The following is a 22640-nucleotide window of genomic DNA, read 5'->3' as shown; positions in this document are numbered from 1 at the left end:
TCATGTGGACGACTTTATTACAGTGATGGAATACTGCTGTGAAGAAAGTCTGAAGTCTCTGAAAGTTCATTTTCATATCATGGTGGAGAGAATGGAAACTAATGGCTGGATAAAAGGGAAGAAAAATAATATCAGAGTTCTAAAATACAACTGTTAGCTTTGGAAAAGATGAACAGAAATGTGAAGTGTAGATATAAGACTAAACGTGCAGAATCACTGGGATGGTCCTAAAATTCTGATGCCATTTTTAGATTTTTAGGCATGAAATGGTAAACATCCAGTATTGGCACTAAATATCCAAAAATGTTAGTAATGGCCTTTAAAAACCTACACACATCAGTTTCCCCTTCAGTATATGTCCACCACTGCAGCCAATGCAATGACAACATGGCTAGATTCTGCTTAAGAAGGAGAAAATAAATAATGAATGGAGGTGAAGAGACAAACAGTGGATAATGGAGAGATCAGTGGTGTGAAATCGTACCCGCAGAGCCATAGCCTACCTGAAGAACGAGGTGAATTTGTCACGGTTAGATGTAATGGACTCCCCTGTCTGTTTGTTTTTCATCATTTGACAGCAAATGAGAAGCAGCAGGAGCCAGCGACGATGTCGAAATGGTTGGAATATGAAAATATGAAGAGATGGGACCATGGAATATTAGCTGAGTTTGTTTAGTGTTTTTTTTTTCACAGTGAACAGAGCAGGTGGCTGTCAGGTGGATCCATGTGCTATTTGTTAATGGATGGATGACAGGATGCAAAAAACGAGTCTTTGATCTTTCGGAACCAGCTGCCATGCATCCATCAGGGAAAAAGTCCATCTTATTTTCAATTTCCTCAGTGTGTTTCACCTCGCAGTGCAAAAGAGTGTGTGTATGTATGTATGTGTGTGTGTGTACGTTCATTTGTTGTGTGTATTGGGGGCATATGTCAGTGTCATTTTGGAAGTAAGTAAACATTTGGGATGTCTCATTCCATACTAAAACATGCAGAACATTGAACACATATATTGAACAGTTAGCTTTATCCAAATGCAGTCTTTTTTTTCTTCTCTTTTTTTGTACAGAGTGGCTGTAGGCTACACAGAACACGACGGTACTGATCGCACCAGGTTGGACATATTGCTTTAAACCACCATATTTTGTATATACGTCATGCATGCCACATAGATGATAAAATGTTTATACAAAAATAACACCAGCGCCTATTACTGTGTATCATATCAATTACAGAAAAGATTTTTTTTCTTTTTTCTTTTTTTTGCAATTAAATACAACTGAGAGTGTATTAAAACACAAAAATCAGGTCTGTCTATGTAAGTGGTTATAAATTTCCCAACTGTGATTTTTCCAGTTCTTTTAAACCATTTGTTTATTACTATCTTTGTTTTGTATAACTGCTTATCCAAAGAATTCCCCCAATATCCAATTAAAGAAAGCTATTCTATGAAAGGCAATGCTTTTGACAGGAAGCAATGCGGTCATGTTGCAACAGTTATTGCACAACAAGCACAATCCTTTTCCATACATGAGTCCTAACAGAGACCTGTGCCGTCTGAGGTCTCTCAGATTCAGAGAAGAGCCTTCAGAAAATTAAAAAAGTACTGTGCCTGTGATGTCTTTTTTCCACTGTTGAGTTTTGCCTGTTTTTTTGTTTTTTTTTTCGTTCATTTTTTCAATGGTACGGTTGTGCCATGGTTGAAACAAATCCACAGTAATTCAAAGTCTTGAATGTTTCTGAGAGTTGAGCTTTTTTGTACATTTGGAATGGGATGAGGGCAACCAGTCCAATGGAGAGCCACCACAGCACCACCATAGTCACAGCAAGAGAAGAGGGGCAGTCTGAGCATCAACACGCCAGAACAAAAAAAGAAAAAAAAAAAAAAAAAGAAATAATAATAATAATAAAAAAAAAAGAAAATAGGGGGGTGGGGGGTGACGCCAACCATTCAAAACGAGCCTGTAAATAAAATAAAATTTAAAACAATAAATACATAAATAAAAACAAAGATTGGACAAAGAAGAAAAGAGAGACTTTGGCAGAACATTCTTAAAGCTATGCTGGGTGATGATTGGCTGATTGCCCCCGCTCCCTTTTATTGTCACTGACAGTGATAGCAGTAACACTTCCTTTCAATAATATGACAATATTTACATTATACTGAATGTCAAAGCACATTTTGTATGTAAGATTTTGAAGAAAACAAGGGATGAAATGGATCATCATTTGGAAACGCACATAACATGAGTCTGCAGACACCACAGTAAAAGGCATTTCATATAGGTGGAGAATTTACCGAGACACAATAGGAAGAGGATGTGATGTCTCAAATGCTTTTAACAGTTAAGCTTTCTTCCCAGAAAGTTTCTGAAGCCGTTAATTTAAAAACGAAACAAAACCAAAAACAAACGAACAAAAAAAAAACCCTGACTTCTTCATCTATGTGAACTTCTATACTTCTAAACTACCAGTTGTAGAACAGCACCAATCCTCTCGTTTAAAAAAAGGAATCTGAAAGAACAGAAAACCCAAACAAACCCAGAGGTTGATTAAATAATTATACACTTGCATTTAATGTGTTGTTCTGTGTTAGTTGGATTCACTTTCCATTTGCTGAACCCCAGTGGAGTTGGAGAATTACACATAGGGTGTCGTCTCACACAGGACCTTAAATAAGGTGACCACACTTCTGCAAAAAGGGGGTGGTAAGACTAGATTTGCTGAGATTCCAATTGTATGGCCAACAGGAAGTAAACAAGCCACTGTGGGTTACCTAGCCCTAACATCAGTTGACCAAGAAGACAAACGTGGCATAAATATTTAGCGAACTGTAAAAAGACATACTCCATGGTAGATTCATCTCATTCATGTACTGTACTTGTCACCAAACTCTTCAGGCTATACATATATATTCATATATCTCCAAAATATTAAAAAGTACTTAATATAAAAATACAGAATAATTGTAAAAAAATGAGCAAAACATTGAGTTTTATATGAAAACCATGCAAGAAAGATTCCTCATTAGTTAAATAGTAACTCTAAGACTAAGGAAATCAAGGGAATGACAAAGAGGCTGGGGGTGGGCTGGGCTGGGGTTGGGTGGGGCGGGCAGGTCAGATGAGGGACGCGCAGTGCCAGGCAAACTGCCACCCACTTGGTCTTCATGTAAACATCGTAGAGGTCCTTTAACTTAATTCGGCAGTGACAACTGTAGGTTTTCTCTTTGTTATTTGGTCATGTTTGAAGTAAAAGGGGGCAGGGGTGGGATGGGGGTGGGGGGCATTTTGAGAAAATTCAAAGGGAACCTTGGTAACAATGAGATACAAAACAATATAGACAACCTATAAAATATGGCTCTGAGTTATGTAGAAAAAGCTCATCAGAATGGGTGTAGAGAAGAAAGCTCGTCGTGATAAAGAAGTTGGAAATATGGCAGTAGTAGTATATTAATTCAACATGTCCTAATAATAATAATAACAACATGTCCTATTTAATACCTACCGTGCTCTTTACTAAGTGGCTTCTAGTCTAAGGGTTGGTGCAGAGAATGACAGAGAGGGGTGGGGGCGGGGGGTGCATCAGTGGCTGGGTTCTAGAATTCATTCCTTCTTCTTTTAAAGGCACACTCCTTCATTTTCCCTCAGAGTGCTGCTGTGTTTCAGTCAAGTTGTTTTGGTGCTGAACTCGTCAACAGGCGCCTCTATCGGCCATGTTGGCACTTCCCTACCTCTGGCAGCCGAGCTTTGCTTGGCTGTTTAGATTCTTGGGCCGCTGTTGTTCTGTAGAGCCCAAATCGAGGAGTGCCCCTTTAAGAGTAATCTGTGGCTTTGCCTGAAGGAGCTTTACAGAAGCTGCGTCTCTACCGATCGCAGGGTAACGGATGGGAAAGCAGGAGGCGAGCGGCAGGAGAGGATACATAGTGGATTTAGATCTGGATGCTGATTGTTTTCCCCATGGCTCGGGTGAGATCAAGCCCCCCGTGTCCCTTGACACGGTCAACACAGTGAAGTTCTCTAACAGCAGACACACAGGAGCCGACGGGGACGAGCCAGAAGCCCCCTTTTGTTGAGAGCTTGATGTAATCCCTATTTTTGGTAGACAGACTGCGCCCATGGTTGGGTTCTCTACCCAAAAAAACAAACTAACTAATACCAAGAATTTGTCTTAAACACAGGTGGGTACTCTGACACCCACAAAACATGGGATCCCACATTCTCCTAAATGACCATGCTACGCAACACAGATGAAACATGCACACCACTGGGGGGAGGGGGGATAATAACACTCCTCTTCACGCTTATATTCTGAACTCAAGATTGAGGCAGTATGTTAAGATGTCAACTTAGGCTATGTCTACATGGAGATCATTATTATTATTATTTTTATTTTTTTTGAAAATGCAACTTTATTCATCCATTAAAAAAGGAAGTGGAATGGAAGCAAAGCGGTGCCGGTGACAGCAGCCTTTTCAAACCACTTCGTTTTTACGACACAACACGAGTGTCTTAGTGTCTGCCAAAAATGATTTTTTTTTTTTCAAATTTGTTTTACCAAAAACAGGCTTTCATGTGGACAGCAGGTTGAAATGAAAAGAAAAGGTTGGATTTTCAAAAAAAAATAAAATAAAATAAAATAAAAAATCTGTCTCCGTGTGGACGTAGCCTTACTGAGAGGCTGGAGAGAACCAGAACCCTGACTGGATGAGATTAAATCAGAACCCCCCCACCCCACCTCTATTTCTACATTATCATCCCTCTCTTTTTGAAGCAGCCGTTTTCTGTTTTGGTGTATAAAACCCTCTAGAGATCCTCAGCGCTGTCCTTCCACATACAACAAAAAAGAAAGAAAATGGCCCATATGGACATGATTAAGGAGGGAGTTGGATTTTTTTAGCAGTTAAACCTAAAGCCTGTAATGTCACACTCAATTAAGACGTTATCATTATTTTGAGTTGAATCAAACATTAATACACATTCCTTAGAAGATTGGAAAACAATTCTGTACATTTGGAATTTAAAAAAAAATCCTCGGCGAAAATGGAATAATGTTATCAATGGTTACATTTTTGCAACTGCCTATTATCCTCTCATCACCAAACCTGCTTTTAGCTGTATAGAAGAGCAAAAGCGTATGTACATGAGAATCAATGCACTCTTTAAAAAAAAACAAAAAAAAAAAACACGTTTTTTCCTATTTGAGAGCATTATGCAGGAATGAAGTACAGAACAAACACAATATGCTGCTTTTCAGTCCCACGCAGAAAATCTGACCAAACAAGAAACAAGGCTTAAAGGAATTTAAAAAAAAAAAAAAAAAAAGGATCATCACATAAAAACAAACAAAGAAAAAGAGCAGAGGTGGACAGGACTGGCATCAGCCCTCCAAAGTGGATGGAGGCTCTGGACTCCACCTTCTAGTGAATTAAAGGTGTGTCTGTGTATGTGTGTGTGTTTGTGTGTGTGTGTGTGTGTGTGTGTGTGAGTATGTAGTGGAGGGGTGGGGGTGGGGGGGTCTCTTCATATATCACTTAGATGCACAAACTTACAGGCAGAGCAACTCCACAGTCAGTATGAGTCATCAAAAACAATGAGGTGTCAGGAGGGGCTTGGAGGGGGTGGGACCGAGGGACATGGAGCTCCATCCTCACCATAGTTTGTGAATGCATAACATGGGAAACTTGGAGCTGAGAGAGAGAGAGAGAGAGAGAGAGAGAGAGAGAGAGAGAGAGAGAGTGTGTGTGTGTGGTGAGAGGGAATTCTGTAGAAGCTGAGGAGAGGAGAGGAGAGCAGAGGGAGGAGGCGGTGGTGATCACATGGAGGACTACAGGCTATGGGAGGAAGTAGCAGGGCAGGGCTCTCATTCTCCTCCTTCTCCCTCTCCAGAGGAAGCACTGGGGAGGGCTTCAATCTCATCTCCGGTCTCCTCGATCGGGGGGATGCGAGCCTCCTCCTCGGAGAGAGGCACAAACTCAGGATGGGCCATGAAGTTGTGGATGGAGCTGCGGGATTCTGGGTTCTCCAGCCCCTCGTAAAGGGAGCTACGGAACGCATTCACCACCTTAATCTGGGAGGAAACGGAGAGATGGGACAAGTGAGAGGAGAGGCATGGCAAACACGCCCACACACTCCTTTCTTACACATGACCATTTCAAGACAGGCAAGGAGGGGCTGATGGGACAAAGGGGGGGGGTCAGTGTGTCTGAATCTGGGCAGGGAGGTGCAAAAAGCACAAAACACACCATGAATATAGGAAATCAGTTTACAAGAACAAAAATGTGCATCAACACAAATGACAGAGCACACAGGATGGAGGCCAGCGGCTGGCTGCATGGACAAAAATAATACAAAACGTTAACACAAAAGATCCAGACCATGTGGGAGACCACGAGAGCATCACAACATAATGAAGGCAAAAAAATCAGCTTGAAAAAGGCAAAACAAAGGACAGACTAGCAACGGACTGGCAAAACAATGTGGCAGTATGTGGGGGGTGAACTCACACAGGCATACAGGAATATGCAGCACAAACACAAACTCCATGGCACCTGAAGCTACAAGTGTCTTCTCTGTGTTGCTATAACACACAAATGCACAGACTGCTAGCTTGCATTGATCTAAATGGCAAAAATATTTGTGGGCATTGATTTGGGAACAACATGTTTTAATGACTGATATAATGAAGTTGAAAAGGAACACAAACTCATAAGTCTATTAGTAAAGTCAAAAGTAAAGAAAAGAAAGTCATATTTAGTGTAAAAAAAAAAAATAAAAAAAAATAAAAAAATAAAAAAATAAAATAAAATAAATGGGAAGGATCCGTCCGGGGTGTTTCCCTGCCTTCTGCCTAATGCATGCTGGGATCGGCTCCAGCCCTCCCAACACTCTGGCTCTGTCCCAATTCAAAGGCTGTAGCTACCTAGGTCGTATTTGTAGGCTGCTTACGTCACGGCGGCGCGACAAGTGCTGTCCCAGGTCAGTTTTACCGCGCAGGGTCCTGCAAATGCAGCCCACAGATGCAGCCTATTTCTGACTCATTTGCAGGAAACACCTCCACGATGCTTCACGGCCGACATCACAGCCTACTTCCCAGGGTACCTTTGGGTCCAGTTGAATTTCTAGATCAGCCACCACAGCTGGAATTATGAAGCCTGTTTTAGACCGTCTTCATGTTTATATCATGACGTTCTGATAAATTTTCATGCCTATAATTACCACCATAGATTTGGTTTAGCTGTTAACTATATCCCAACAACGCCTGGAAATGCAAGTTTAGTTAGATGAGCTAGATAGGCATTTTGCATGATGTTTCCATAGCAACCATCAGCGCATCAGGTACGTTACAATGTAGCCATGTGTACAGTTACTTTAATTGGGATAGTCTGTTGTAATTGCGGTGAGGTGTAACAATTATCTTAATTTTCTGCATCTTCACGAAGACAAAATAAAATAAAATACATAAAACTACAGGGCTGAGACCTAGTAGTCATCTAGCCCTTCCATTGAGACAGACCCGATGATTAGGATCAGCTAACATTCTGAGAAATAACCACCTTAATTCACTGAAGTTGTTCAGTAAATACAGGTTGACTTTGATGGTATGTAACAGAATTTTTACAGCCCCAAAATGGCATAACAAATGCTGACTGATGTCAACAAGTGGGGAGCCGAGGAGAAGAAGCTAGCCACAACATTACATGCCAGCTAGCTTTTAGTACTCCAGAGACAGTTGGTATTTCTGTCCTCCAGCATGTGTCCATGTGTCCATGGAGAAAACAGACAATAGCAAACTCAAACAATCTACTTCCCTCTCTTTGGGGGCTACTGCTGCTCTGGTGCGGAGTGATACAGGAAGTGCAGAAGTTAGCGCACTTATCTGTCTGGATGTTAATAACTGGAAAAATACAGTTTTAAACTGTAATTTGAGAAAAACTATCAACCATGTACTCTCAGTAGTCACATGTGACTACTGTGCATTTTAGTTTCGGAGAAGTAACCTTTGTAAAGTGATGTTAAACCTCTGAGTAGATTTTCAGAATGTTAGCTGGGGGGAAGTCCACCTCAGTGGCAGGAGGCTAACAGTTAGCATTTGGAGCATCCAGCCAGGATCCAGCACTCAGTAACAATGAGAGGAAGAGAGCACCACTACAGTCCTACAGAACAGCTGGGGGGGAGTGAATCAGATTTTTCAAATGGGTGAAGTACCACTTTAAACAGCACAAGGTCTGCTGCAGCTCGAGATGAAATAAACACCAAAGATGTTTCTAATCAATCAAACAAGAGGAGAGGTGTGAGGCAGAGCGCCTTCAGACGGCCAAACCAAAACAAGCCCTGCAAGCCCACATCGCTCACATAGAACACACACACACACACACACACACACACACAGCAGCTAGGATAAATGGGGAAAGTCATGCATGGTTTGTTACTTCAATCAAATCTACTGGCTGTTAAGCTTAGCGAGACTTGGCCAGAGCTGGTCCAGAAGATTTGACCCTGCACATGGATTAACCAATCCACTTAGCTTGGTATTCAGGCTCTGCCTTTGGGGTGGGGGCACAAAGAAAATAGCACATGGATTTTTTTTCTGTGTCATGACTGGGAGGATTTTCTGCCCATTTTTTTTCTACCTCATTTCTGCCAAGGTTTCCAGGTAATTTATCACTGGCTAGGCATTCAGCAAATCAACCCAGGGTTAATAGATGGAGGTTAGAACTAAAATCCCAGAGGGAGAAGCTGCAGGAGAGTCTGGGATGGAAGAAGAGAAATACTGAACAGGTAAGGTACAAGAGAGGCTGAGAGAGGACAGGAAGTGAAAGCAGTTTAAAAAGCAGTGAGCAGAGACAAATCAACAGCCAAAGGAAGTGAAAGTGCAAGATACATGATAGTGAAACAGCAGATGGAGAAGTAGTGAGATGATGGAGACGAGAATGAGGGAAATCTGTTTTGTAAATGGGTTGAAAAGAGGTGTTCTGCAAGTTTCAGATATTTTCAGAGCTCTTTTAGCAGCTTGACATGACCTTAATGTGCTAAAACAGCAACCTGTTAACCTCTTCTTCAGAACACTGTCTGCTCTTAAGAGAATGACCTCTGACCCAAACGGAAAGTAGGGCTCTTTAAGAGTGAGGCAGCATGAGCACAAACTTGTGTTGGACTGACTTTCAGCCATTTTGCATTTCTGGCTACCAGTGATACGCTTGATAGGTATTTGAATTTTACTTTTGGTCTTAGTCATCTCTTTGTTCTCATATATTTATTTTGTTTTTTGGTTTAGTCAAATTTTAGTCATTTATTTTTATTTTCCATTAGTCTCAGTGAGGTTTTAGTCAGCAGCATTTCAAATCTTTTTAGTCACAGTCATTGTAGTCAATTTAGTCAAATGAATGGACTATTTAAAAAAATATATTGTTGCATTTTCTGAGCTTCCTTGTCTCTTCGTTCTGGCCCGTCCCCTTGCTTGCATGAAAGTGTAGTATTTGACCTTTACTAATATTTTATAATAGGTGAGCATCACTTTTAACACTGTATCAACTTTAAACCTGAAACAATACAAAGTACCGACTATGCCTCAAGTATGTCAAAATTGAAGCTCATAAATGAACACTCCCACATGCTCTGGGACTGGTAGAGCTTCAGAGCACAACAGGCCAGTTCAGCTGAAACTTGCAACAACTTGTAAAATAAAGTCAGCAGGTCTAGTGTGCAGTGAGGGGCTGATTTATGTCTGTCTGACATTTTCATGATGTTATTTTTCATTGGGGGCAAATTAAAAAAATATTTTGTTTATGTTTTGTTTTCACAGAGCAACTCATTAACATCATTCTTTCGACATCAACTATTTTCAACAATTTGTTGATCAAATTAAGAGTGCTGGCCACAGCCCATCAGTGATGTAACATCAGGTATTTTGTCTTTGGCAGCTACTAAAATTAGCAGAGTGCCAGAGGCGTCACAAAGTCTCTGGTCACTGACTCCAGGCCTGCTGTGTCTGAATCCAGCCCCAGTCTGCCGCTTTGCTGCTCTGTGACGCAGCCCCCTGTCGAGGAGTTCATAACACCCCCCCAGATCACCCTGTCCAGAGCCAGAGCTCCTCTCTGGAGTCTCCTCACTCCATCCTCAGTCTTTTAAAAACTTGGTGATCATTTGGTCGTGGGTTCAAGTATTTTCTTCCATGTTTTCCTGAAATTTAGATGCTGAAATTGAAAGCAGTAGTTTTCTTTCTTTGCCAGACCACTGCATGCCCTTTGATTTCTAAGCTTATCTCCATCTTTCCCTGTAGAATGACACAGCCACTCTTGTTGTCACAATCCAACTTCAGGTCTAACTATTTTTTGGTTCCAGTCTGGAACCAACTTTTTGGGTTCTGAACTAATTTATTTTTGGTAGAAATGCTCAGAACAGTTCAAAATTAAGTTTGCATACTGGAACCGAACCAGTTCCTTGTTGGTCAAAAAGGCCTAACAGTTCAGGCTAGCCTACAATATCTTTTTTGTTTTTGTCATTATCACTCCGAAAATGTGGCTTTCCTTACAGTTAAAAACTTAACAGAAAGATGACAACAAAATATAATTAAAATAGTTAATTATATTAGCTTATTCATGCATGCTTCCTTCCAATATGACTGCCACTTGGCTTCAGTTTCACAAGCAAGGCTCAATGCTGACTTTACTGTTTTTTACATCAGCAGTTTAGAGGCTGAACTGATATAGATAACTTTAAGATGTTTAGACTTTCTTGCAGATAACCCTGGACAGCCCACAAAGGCAGGGGGGGGAAGGGGGAAGACAGACACAAAATGAAAGAAACAGGCCAGGTGGGTTGTTTTGAGGTGTTAACAGTAAGTGGTGATGTGGACCATGCAGGGAAACAAGAAAAAGAGATAAGAGTCCAGCCAGCTCAAGCAAGTTGGTTAGCTGGCCTTCAGGTGCAGCACTCACTGCCTGCAGTGGAAGAGGAAGCGGCAGCGGCAAGAAGGGGTGGGGCCCCAGCCGAATTGGTGAGAGAGGAGGAGGAGCTAAGCCCTACGTGGGTGGGGCTAGAGACAGTTTTGGTGGCAGCGGCGTCATTGTGCTGGCTGACGACGGAGGGCTGGCGGCGCAGGGCACCAGGCACTGCTGCCTGGCCTGTCTGGAAGGTATACACCACATCCATCTGAAGGAGGGACAGCCACAACATACTGTTAGAGCGCAGAGACAGGGTGGAGACCGTTAAGACAGAGGAGAGACAGCAGAGACACTGAGACACAGACAAGAGCCCAAGAGAAAGGAGGAGACGGAAAAAAGGCCACATGGCAAGAGGAGGAGAAGAATTTGAATAAGACATGGATGAGGGAAAGGATTTTCTGGGGAGATCAGAAGAGAGAGACTTCTTCATGATGGGTGGGGACTGGGCTTTGACCAGTGTGGGTTTCTGGAGGCCAGTGCTGCTTTTATGCTCATGTGTCCCTGAAATTCAACAAAATTTAGATCTTATAAGTTCTCTTGCAACAAATTAAGACAACATGATTTCTCTTCCCAAACCTGTCTTGTTTTCTGGTTACTAAATAATGCTGTACTTTGAGTGATATATGTCAAATGACTCAAATATAGACTAACAGACTATCTATTATCTATATCTATACCCCCCCCCATAGGGATGTGTATATATATAGATATATATAGATATAATCATAGATGATCAAGTTTTCAATGTTTTTGCCACTATTTGCTCCTTTTTAGGGTGGAGAAGCCTCTAAAAGGGCATTTAGATCATCACAGGAAGCCTCACCTCTCCACTGAAACCCAGGATAACAATAATTACAGACACATTCATCTGTACTTGAGTGGAATAAAATCGGTCCAATTGCATCATATCAGACATATCAGCGGACGATAATGACTGGAGCACATCCCATTTTTGATGTCAGCATTAGTAAAGGAATACATCGATCTAAATCTGATGGATACCCAAGCAAAAAGGAGAACAATTAAGAAGAGGGTAAGGAGGGAGAATGAAGGCACAAGACAGGATCTCAGGAAGTATAGGCTATGAGAACAGAGGAAAGCAAGGAAGAAGAGGAAGAGAGTGAGGGAAAGAAGCAAGAGAGCTGTCATTTGGATAGAGACACACCAATGGTGAGAGAGAGAGAGAAACAGCAGGAAATCCCTGAAAAAGTGCTACTTTGATAGAACGAAGGGATGAAAAGAAGGGGGAAACAGTAGAAAGATGTAAAAAGAGCTTTTAGTCCGTTACTGGCTGAAAACAAGTGAGAAAATGAGAAAAAGTGTCACTTGGAATGACTGATAAGGTTCTGGAGATGACGTCCTCCTTGTACCAATTATTCTCCTACTGTGTTTGACCAGCCAGGCATGCACTGGCACAACACTGCCCACCAGGATTAGAGAGGAGGAGGACGAGGAGGAGGAGGAGGAGAGGAAGAAGGCAGACAGATAAGGACCTAATTAGTTTTCAGCCTTGTGTCAGCTCTCCCTCCATCCCCCTATCCTTCCATCCCTCTATCCCAGCAGGACAGGAGAGACATACAGTATTGCAGATATTAAAACACAGACACACAGAGAGACAGAGTGAGATCATACCACATTTTTCAAAATGGGTGAACTATCTCTAATGAAAAGCCAATATCAGGTTCATACATTGAGCTATTTTTGATAACGGTGGCGTTTGACTTTATCAGACTTTTCAGACAGCCCACATGAACAAGCAGGGCACTGAGACTGCAGCCCTCTGCTGCAGGAAACAGGAAGAGGACATACACAACAAGATATCTGTTAGTGGGGAGAGATGAAATAAAAGCCTTCTCTTCACCCTCTAGCCACACAACTGCAAGTGAAAGTTACTCGACTGCTGACAGGAGAACAGCTGATCTCTCCAATCCTGTGTGTGTGTGTGTGTGTGTGTGTGTGTGTGTGTTAGAAAACAGGCAGTAAAAAGCGCTGGAGGACGACAGTGATGCACACTGGCCAGCTCACTGTGTGACAGGCAGCCGAGCTGCACTGGTGGCTGCCTCTTACTGTGAGTAGGAGTTGGGGCCGAGGCTAATGAAGCTCATGGGGATATAATGGGACTGCCTGTGGACATGCTAGCGCTCACTAATCCTGTAGCAGGAGGGTGAACTCGGATATGTGTCTGCACATACCTACACACACACACACTCACACACATTTAGCGAAGCCCAAAGACCCAAAAGACTCAAATGAGTCATTGGAAACTGGGCTGTTTTGAAGGCGGAGATAAAAGGTGTGCCATGAGGGGTTCCTGCTAACTGCCCACACTGTCAGTGCAACACACCTACAGACAGACTCCTATGACGGTAAAGCCATGGAAAAGAAAATGGGAACAGTGAAAATATATAAGATTACAGGCTTTTTTTCCAGTGTGGACAGTCTTTTTTGCTTTGTTTCTGTATTTTAATAATGCCGGCTCGCAGGTTTGCAGCAGCCTCCTTTTGGATAAAGTGTGAAATTGACTGGACAGCATATTATGTGGAAGCAATCCTGTGTGTGTGAGCGTGCGAATATACTGCAGTATTAAATATCACCACTTTTCCATTTATCTCGAGAAAGGGACACCCACTGCATAATCTCTCAGTGGTCTTGTGAGTCTGTATGTATACTTGTGTTTTGATTTCATTCCCACGCAATGCAAACCAGAGAATGAACAAAATGTTAGTTGAAATGTGGAGGTGCTCGTGTGGGAGTACAGTCTGTCCCAACAAACACAGAGAAGGGAGACTTGCTAACAAATGCAATACATTTACCATTACAATGCAAAAACAGTATTACCCATTTTGAGTGTGTGTGTGTGTGTGTGTGTGTGTGTGTGTGTGTGTGTGTCCGTGCTTGTGTGCACATACTCCTATGCGTGTACATTAAGGCTTCTATGGCAAAGAAAGATATAGTGAGTGTTATTATATTATGTATGAAGTGGGCAGCAATAGTTCAAATTAAAATGAGTTATTCACTTCCAGCATTTCTAGGCCATTCAGTCTTGTACCTAGAGGAAATGTGAGAGGTGAAGAAACACAGAACCAACCAGTGGCAGTTAGTTTGATTTTGGTCCTGCACCATTCTCCAGTCTCTTCCTATGAAAACTCCCAACAATTAGCAAAGAAATATTCTTTCAGCTTTTTTCCCCTCAAGATATCAGTCCTTGGTTGGCTAAATTAGTCCTCATGAAATTGCCAAAATAACAGAGTGTATGTTAAAGGGCCCATTCAAAGAAAATATACTAAAAATCTATGTCTAACTTGATCTTTTACTGCTACAACCTCCATTTGATCTACAGTATTAGTTTGCATTTAGCCTTGGTTTCCATAGACAGAAGACACGGTCCATGTTAAACAGAAATGGACATGTTTTAATGAACCCACAGTCCACAGTTGTACAATCCCAAGTCATATCCAAATGGACTGATTTGATCACATCAGTAAGCCTTCACCATGCTCTCATCAAGGCTTTATGCTTTTTGTTTTCACGTCACTCATTCTGCTTCAATCCTGTTTTGGCTGGAGCTACTTTACCGAAAAGGTAAAGGTCAAGTTTGTTTTCTTGTTTCTCAGAGGTCGGTTTAGTTTTCTTGCTTTTGGAGAACCGCTATCTCATGTTCTCTAGAACTTTTTCATTATTTCCGGGGTGACTGAAACATTATTCTGCATTAGAGGGGAGAGACTGAGGGAGGAATCAGCTCTGCTCTCCTGCCAGCGCTGCACCTACACAACCTGAAAACAGTTCACCATCATCTGTGAGGAGCTGATTAACTTAACATTAACATTTCTTTTCAGTTTTATTTAAAAATTAGACATCCAACATCTGAAAATAAAAACAACAGCTGTGCCTGTGAAATTCAAGTAAAATTATTGTGTGTTAGCATGGAGCTGACTAAGGCAGCTGCTAACCAAGCCCAGGAGCTCTCTCCATTCCCTTCATCAGGACCTGCACACACAAGGTAAGACCTAGAATGACATTTTCAGTTAAAATGTGAATTGCACCTTATTTATCATAGAGTGAAACAATGGAATCAATAAATAGATGCAGTGTAACTTTTTTTTTTTTTATGAATGATCAGTTGTGAAAAGTGCTAAGTGAGGCTCTGTGTATAGGTAGCTAGGCAGTTAACAAAGCTGGCCACAAAGTTGGGACGCCAGTGAGGCCAGTATGGATACACAGAGGGCTAACTGCATGAAATCAACTAACCCCCAGAGTGTTAGCATAGACCAAACACCACTCCACACAGTGTATGCTCAAATCTTAACATGGAACACTGGCATCTGGTTACCTTCAAACCCTGGAACATCAGACAACTTTTCAGCAGAGAAAGTTATGCATATTTCATTGAGTGAGAAATGATAGTGCTATGATTAGCATCAATGGCAAGGCGTGGCGGTGGTACCTGAGTCTGGATGCGGTTGAGGCCTCTAAACCAGAGGATCTGCCCTCTCCTCAGCTCCATCTCAGCATGGTCGATCTCGTCAGCGCCCTCAGTCAGCTCCTCCTCTGGGATTTCCTCCTTGGTGATGCCGTGGCCCGCCTCCTTCAGGAACTTCAAATGGTGGGTGGGTATGGCTGAGATTAACTGAGACATGCGCGCACACACACACACATTGACACACACACACACACACACACACACACACACACTTCTATGTGAAATACTCTAATTATTTTGCATTTGCATTAATAAATGCACTGTATATCAGAAAATAATACCTTTCAATTTAAATAGATAAAAAAAATCATTGTGACCCAATGAATTCAATGTATTTGTTAAAATTACAGAGACATTTAGCAATACTCCTGTAGAAATTGCATTTTTGGGGTAATTTTTATTGATTTATGAAATTTAAAAAATTGCCCTGACTATTGGAACATAAACAGTAATTGATAGCACTAAGATTTGTCTTTTCTTTTGTTGTCAAATGACAGCAGGCCTCACAGAAGAAGGGGGTGTTATTAGGTGTTTTCTAGGGAGGGGATACATATTTCTATAGCCTAAACCAAACTGATTTAAGTCAAGGCCATATTTGGCCCAGAAATACTTAATTGCGTCTTGCCTTTGCCTCGCCCACCTGATCAAGCATTAGGCAAAAAGATTCACTTTCTCACTTTACCAGCTACTAACTAATTGAGCTAGTGTGTGATATCCTGTCTTTGCCCCCCATCAGGCCTGATCATGTACTATGATTTACCATTGAGACCAAAAAAAAAGTGACATTCATCATGTGAGTCATGTTTTCAAAATCCTGATATTTCGAGCCTGGCTGCTAACCTCTCTCCAGAAACTGCACGGTGGCTTCTTGACAATGTCAGAGGTTTGATCAGAGAGATGAGATGAAACAGCCTATTGCTGCTAAAATAAAATCACAGTAAACCAATTCTCTCCCCGTCTTACTTTGCCTTTGTCTCTCGCATCTTTTTCCTTGCCTTTGATTTCCCTCTCTGTTGACTCTCTCCCCTCATCTGTCTCCCTCTCTATTTGTACCCTCAAGGTGAACCCGCCATGCTGCATATGAGAGAGATCTTTTGAGAGAAATTATTGCTTTCTAAGCTTGTGTGTAGCAACTATGGAGGCCTGCAGATCTCAAAACCACCTCTTTCTCTCCTCTCCCCTCTCTCCTCTCTCCATTAACTAGAATCACAGAAGACACTTTTAAGACCAAATCCTACCCTGATCAGCTAAAAGCAACACTCCTTGAGGTCAGAAATTTTTGCACCATCAGGAAACTATCATTCTATATTAACATTTGGAATTTCATCGTAATATGTGCTTCAATCAAATCCAATCAAATCATATTGCTACTCAACCATTTATCTGTACATAATATGAACATTACTGAACAACTATACTGTAAAAAACAAACTGTATGCAGATCTAATGTAATAGACCTAATCTAATACAATCTATATCAAAGTGCACAGCACATCTTAGTCTACAGTTGATACAATGCAGCAGACACAATGCAGATAACTGGAGACATAATACTGTGATGCAGTGAGTGCAGTGGGTTAAGATGAGGCTGACAGTGAAGTGCAGATTATACTGCCAGGTGTTCTGACAGGCAGTGAGGAGACACTGATAGTGTGGGAATATTACATTACAGTATCAATTCTACATGTTCAGTTTACTCTAGTGGTGTTTGAATGAACATGTATTATGGATATGCAACAGCACATGATGTATTAATGCCACATTTTGCAATAACCTTCCAAAATATAATACATGTTTCCTTCATTTGGTAATAACTTGCAGCATTTTGTAATAAAAACCTAAACATGAATGTAATACATTTTCCCCACTTTTTGTAATAACACTACAGCTGGCACTACACAGGCTGGTGCAGGACTACACTTTTTTTTTCTTCCTACTTCCACCTCGTCTCAAAGACACAAAGACATAAACATAGCCTTATCTCATATCCTCTTCATTTTGTCTCCTTTTGTTTCCATCTAAAATATTTTCTTACAAATTTGTGAGCAAAAAGCAGGTTGCTGATTAACTGACATTCTTCCTGCTTGTGTGTGTCATACCTGACCCCAGAGCAGCTCTCCAACACCAATGAACACACACCACAGCCACTGGTCAATGGTCAGAGCAGTGCACGAGAAAGGCTTTCCGCCAAACTGAACAATGACGATCTGGAAAAAAGATAGAATATGGTTATTTGTGTGAGTGTATGTATGTGCATATCCAAGTGTATGTCAATACAGCTCATTATATAACATGTACTCTATCAGTACAGTATGTGGTGTTGATATGTACTAGTGCAGTACAGTATGTACTATCAGTATGTACATTGTGCAGTACAGTGTTTGAGTGTCTGAGCACCTGCTAAACAGAGTAGAATATGGTGGTCAGTGGGGCTAAATACTATAAAATGATCAGCACATTTGATTCCAAATATTTTCCAGTAATATTTACTATTACTGTCATTGTCACACAGCTCAATATATATAAAGGACAGAATTATGTGCTGACGTGAAATCCATGGTTGTAAAATGATGGCAGAGGAGTTCCGCTAGCATTGAGGCTATGTGATTTTGACTGGTTGCATAACGAGAGAGAAAAGGCATTTTCCCCCTAAATGGTTCCAGATTTCATTCATGTAAGCTCATAGAGATGTGTATCTTCTTAACCAGAGTCTGCTCATTTTCACCAATGCAGAGTAAAAAATGAATTTAGAGAGCTGATTTTCTGCAGAAGTCCCATAAATCACTGTTCATTTGACTGTTCAGCCCAGTTTTGTGCTCTACATTGCCCCCATGGGGTGGAATCACATATTCTTGTAAGTGGTATATTTTCTATATAGACTCTCTCTAATGTTATTCATTCTAAAAACATTCATAACACCTGCATATACACTCCTGATCAAAATTTTAAGACCAGTTGAAAAACTGCAGGAATTTACATTTTGCACTGTTGGATCTTAAGAAGGTTCAAAGTAGAGCTTCAAAATGCAAAAAGAAGAAATGACTACTAGGATGTAAATAACACAGAAGTATCTGAATAATGGCAACTCTTAAATGACACTTAATATAAATGTCACAAAAACTGAATAAAATTTAACAAATACTTTTAACATGGATGCTTTTTTTTAACCAACTCTGCCTGTCACAAATTGAGCATATTTAGTGAAATGAACAACTGAATAGTGTTAACTCCTGATAAAGACTTGAAGAACTGTAACATCAGCTCACTTTCCTGCACACTTACTTTGGTATTGATGGAATCTTTCTGACTTCTGCATTTCTTCATCAGCCACATTCATATCATATGGGAAGGAAGCCAGTACAGTGTGTACTGTCAATACTATGAGTAAGTAGTAGGTTATATATTATATATATTATCTACCTGGAGCGCAAAAGTGCCCAAGACAACGCTGCAGAAGATGGGGTTCCGATAGACTCCCTCAAATACATTCCTCTCTCCATGGATCTTCCTGGCATTAATCTCGTTGAAGAGCTGCATCATGACAAAGACGTTGAAGACAATGGTGTAGTGCTCAGTGGGTGGCGAGTGGAGAGGTGCGTTGCGGCCACTGTCGATGTCAAAAAAATTCTCACCTGAGAAAGAGGGAAGGAAACCAGGCTCATGCTCATCACTTATCAAATATCAGGGACCAACAGCCAGCTCATTTTCAGCTTGACCTTTTGAAAGAGTATCTCAAGCATATATGGGATTTTCTTAACCCACAGCTCTTTAAAAATACGGTGAAATTTTCACATAAAAAATATTCTGTTTTATCATCAGCACAAGACAATAGACATTTTTCACAGCAGCTATTTTGACATGACAGAGCAGGTAAGACAGGTGTTACTAAAGACAGACAGGTTCTGCTCCATTGAGGTCCATTGAGGTCTAACAGAGCCAGGGTCCTTGTATCATGCCTGGCTCACCAGAGAGACTCAGGTACAATTAAAGGGAATGGAGCATTGCATTTAATATCATTAGTAAAAAAGGCTGTATATGCAGTGTAAATATATTAGAGTGAAGTAATGTATGACTGTTCTTGGTGTTGATTGTTCTTCGTGAAACTGCCTCTTTTTGCTGTAAATTTCCACTCAGCTGATTCAGACTTAGTTTGTCTGTTGTACAGAGTTACTGTATGCAACATATTGCCTCAAGACAGGCAGTGTATTGTTAGTTTTGCCCTCCTCCCCCTCAGTTGGTCTAGTTCTGCTCAAACACTTGTTATTCATCTTGCCCTGTCTGCATAAAGTCACCACAGGCACTGAGGAAACACAGCATTCTTTCCTCTCTCACACATTTTCTTGATCATTATTGTTGCTATGACTTCCATGAGCCATGAGCCACACACCAGGTAAATGTCACTTTAATTCAATTTATTGTTATTTTAATTACAAAAGTTGCATATTATAGCTTTCAGCAATGTATACGCTTAGCCATTTCTCTGAGTTTATAATTCATGTCCCTCAGACTTCCATGCAAACCTTAACTTTAACAGGGATCCTCATACAAAATCAGCAAATTAAGCATTTTTGTAACAGAAGCTCCACCAATCAGCCTTCTCTCACAGTTTTCCTGTGACTCTGACAAGCCACCAGAGCCCAAAATGACGAGAACTGCGGCTGTTGAGCATTTTACGCAGCCTTAATACATAATTACCTTTGAAAGCACAGCTGTGTGGAAACACCTGTTTTAAAGTAACATTTCAGTCATTTTGGAAATTTTTTTTTTGTTTCACTTCCCCCCACCCCCCCACCCCCCAGCTGTTCTGTAGGTCAGTAGCGGTGTTATCTTCCTCTCATTGTTACTGAGTGCTGGATACTGGCTGGATGCTCCAAATGCAGAAAATTTCTCCAATCCGATCTAAACCTTGGTTGATCGGAAATTCCAAATCCACTGTTTACATGTACACTAAATAAAATGATCCGATCATGACGTGCGTATACATGCGCCAAGTGTTTAATCAGAATAAATCATTTGGGCATGCGCGGAGTTGTCTAATTTTCTGGAAATAGTAGTAGAAGAAGAAGCTGTACTTCCGCCTGTGTTGTAAACAAACGCCGCGTTGTCTGCACGTCCTCAGCTCGTTCACTCTTTGTGCCTCTCACATTTTATTTTCCTCCCCTCTGGCACACTGTCTGTTTATGAAGGTTTTTTTTTTTTTTTTTTTTTTTTTTTTTTTTAAATATGGACCTTTTGGACCGTTTGCTGCTTGCTGAAAATGACCGGCTGCCGCAAAGGCGGAAACGCATCACGCTGACGTACCACACATGCGCAGTGGAGATAATTTTACCCCAACCAGGAAGACAGGATCCGAATGGATGTGTACATGGACGCCGTTCGGAATAATGATCGACATAAACCACCTCTCTCTATCGGAATGAAATTTCTTTCCGAAGGGACCGTATCGGATCACAATCTTCCGATTGACGTGTTTACATGAAGCATTTTTAACCTGATTTGGCCTTTATTCCGATTATTTGTGTCCATGTAAACATAGCTAATGACAGGGACAAACATGTCAATTGACATCACTGGCGGGTGTAGATAAGAGGATTTTCATGACCATTCCCAGGCACAAGGAGAAAAACAGTAAAAACAGCGTGCACAAGTAGACATTCTATACCTGGTCCCTGGCAAGTTTTAATTTTGACTTGGGCTGGGTTTCATTCAATCAAGTCTCATCAAGATGGATAACACAGACCCTGTTTACACTTGGTTTTAACATGCATTTCAGGTTATCACATCACAAGTGAGCAGCGCTAAATATAAGTGTTAACGACTGCAAAGACACATTGTGCACCGATCACCCAAACCATTTGCAGAGTTTGTCTAGGATGCATTTGACCACGTATCATTTATAGTGTAAAGTCTAATGTGTCCTGATGTGTCCCGGACAAGGACTCAGTTGAAGAGGTGATGCAGGCAGTAATGAAATCCAAACACAAGTGGTCAGCTAAGACACTAAGAGATGCATGATTAAGACAGGTGTGAACAGCGATGTGTCTCGATTGGCTGTCCACTTGTGTTTGGATCACAGGGACGGATGTTTAAAGCAAGTGTAAACAAGGTCATGGACATGAGGCTGCCTCTTTGACTGTCCAGAGGATTGAACTTGAAATATTAGCTTCACAATGTATACCCAAGTCAGCTTCATTTCACAAGAGTGCTCTGAGTTTTAAGTCACACCCATTTCCTCAGAAAACTATTTTCTGTCTTTCCTAATTATGCAGTGAGCTGTAACACTGATGTGACAAGACAGATTAAGGGCTGGATACAGGTTTTGTTTTTAGCTGTGGCAGACTGAACTCCCCCCAGAGACATGACGAACAATATGCAGCCTGACTTTCAGCAGTATTCCCTGTTAATGACGTCAACTCTTGTCCTCCAACTCACCGGCAAACAGCAGGGTGAAAATGATCACAAGCTGGTAGACGGCATGGCCGAGGATGTTCTTCATCATGGTGCGAGAGATGAGGGGCTTGTTGCGGCCGTAGGGCTTACGCAACAGCAGGGACTCGGTTGGGGGCTCGGTGGCCAAGGCCAGGGAGGCAAGGGTGTCCATGATCAGGTTGACCCACAGCATCTGCACCGCTTTCAGTGGAGAGTCCTGGAGAGATAAGGGCAATGTGGAAGTGAGAAAGAGATGATAATGACAACGAAAACACAGTGCAGTTTAGTGATATAGAACTTAAAGCAGTGTTTGCACTTTGCTTTACAGGTGGATATAAAAAATGTTTGAGAACATTAAAAATGGAAAACAGACAGGAAAGAATACCTAGAAAATAAAAAGAATAAAGAGGTGTCAAGCAAATTTAACACGCAGATTAAAAAAGCAACAACAATTCAGTAAACATGTAACCTCCAAGTAGCTTTCAATTCAAGTTTATTTGTGGGCCAATTGGTAACATACGTACAACAGTATATTAGGGCCATTGTTGGGAGAAAAAAAATTACTGAGCCGAGGAGGTGGTGGGGTGGGGGGGAATTCAGAGAAAAAAACCTCAGAATTTCGCAGATTAGATTGGTAAATTTATTAGGAAAAAAATCAGTTATTTTCTGAGATAAAAATGGTAAATTAATGAGAAAAAAACTCACAAATTTATGAGGAAAAAACTGTGAAAATACTTTCTAAATTTCTTCTACTTAACATTTAGTAAGAAGGAATTCTTGGTGGTTTGA

General features: G+C 41.1%; 1 protein-coding gene across 4 annotated transcripts in view; it reads right to left on the bottom strand.

Moving 5' to 3' along the window:
• Window positions 1-1037: 1037 nt before the first annotated feature.
• Window positions 1038-22640, bottom strand: part of atp2b4 (ATPase plasma membrane Ca2+ transporting 4) — a 146536-nt gene continuing 124933 nt past the window's right edge. For 2 of the 4 annotated variants that reach the window (XM_030051190.1, XM_030051191.1), the window contains exons 17-21: window positions 21855-22068; window positions 18843-19054; window positions 17522-17629; window positions 15387-15569; window positions 1038-6066 (exon numbers count right to left, since the gene is read on the bottom strand). In XM_030051190.1, coding sequence (XP_029907050.1) covers window positions 5860-6066; window positions 15387-15569; window positions 17522-17629; window positions 18843-19054; window positions 21855-22068 — 924 coding nt within the window. In that variant the 3' untranslated portion in view covers window positions 1038-5859. Of the gene's footprint in view, window positions 6067-11060; window positions 11151-14622; window positions 14716-15386; window positions 15570-17521; window positions 17630-18842; window positions 19055-21854; window positions 22069-22640 lie in introns of those variants that run through there. The other 2 variants (XM_030051193.1, XM_030051192.1) reach the window with 2 other exon arrangements.

The sequence above is a fragment of the Myripristis murdjan genome, chromosome 5 (genome assembly GCF_902150065.1).
Source record: "Myripristis murdjan chromosome 5, fMyrMur1.1, whole genome shotgun sequence".
Lineage (NCBI taxonomy): Eukaryota > Metazoa > Chordata > Actinopteri > Holocentriformes > Holocentridae > Myripristis > Myripristis murdjan.
Note: the sequence above shows the minus strand (reverse complement) of the source record. Positions and strands in the feature narration are given on the sequence as shown.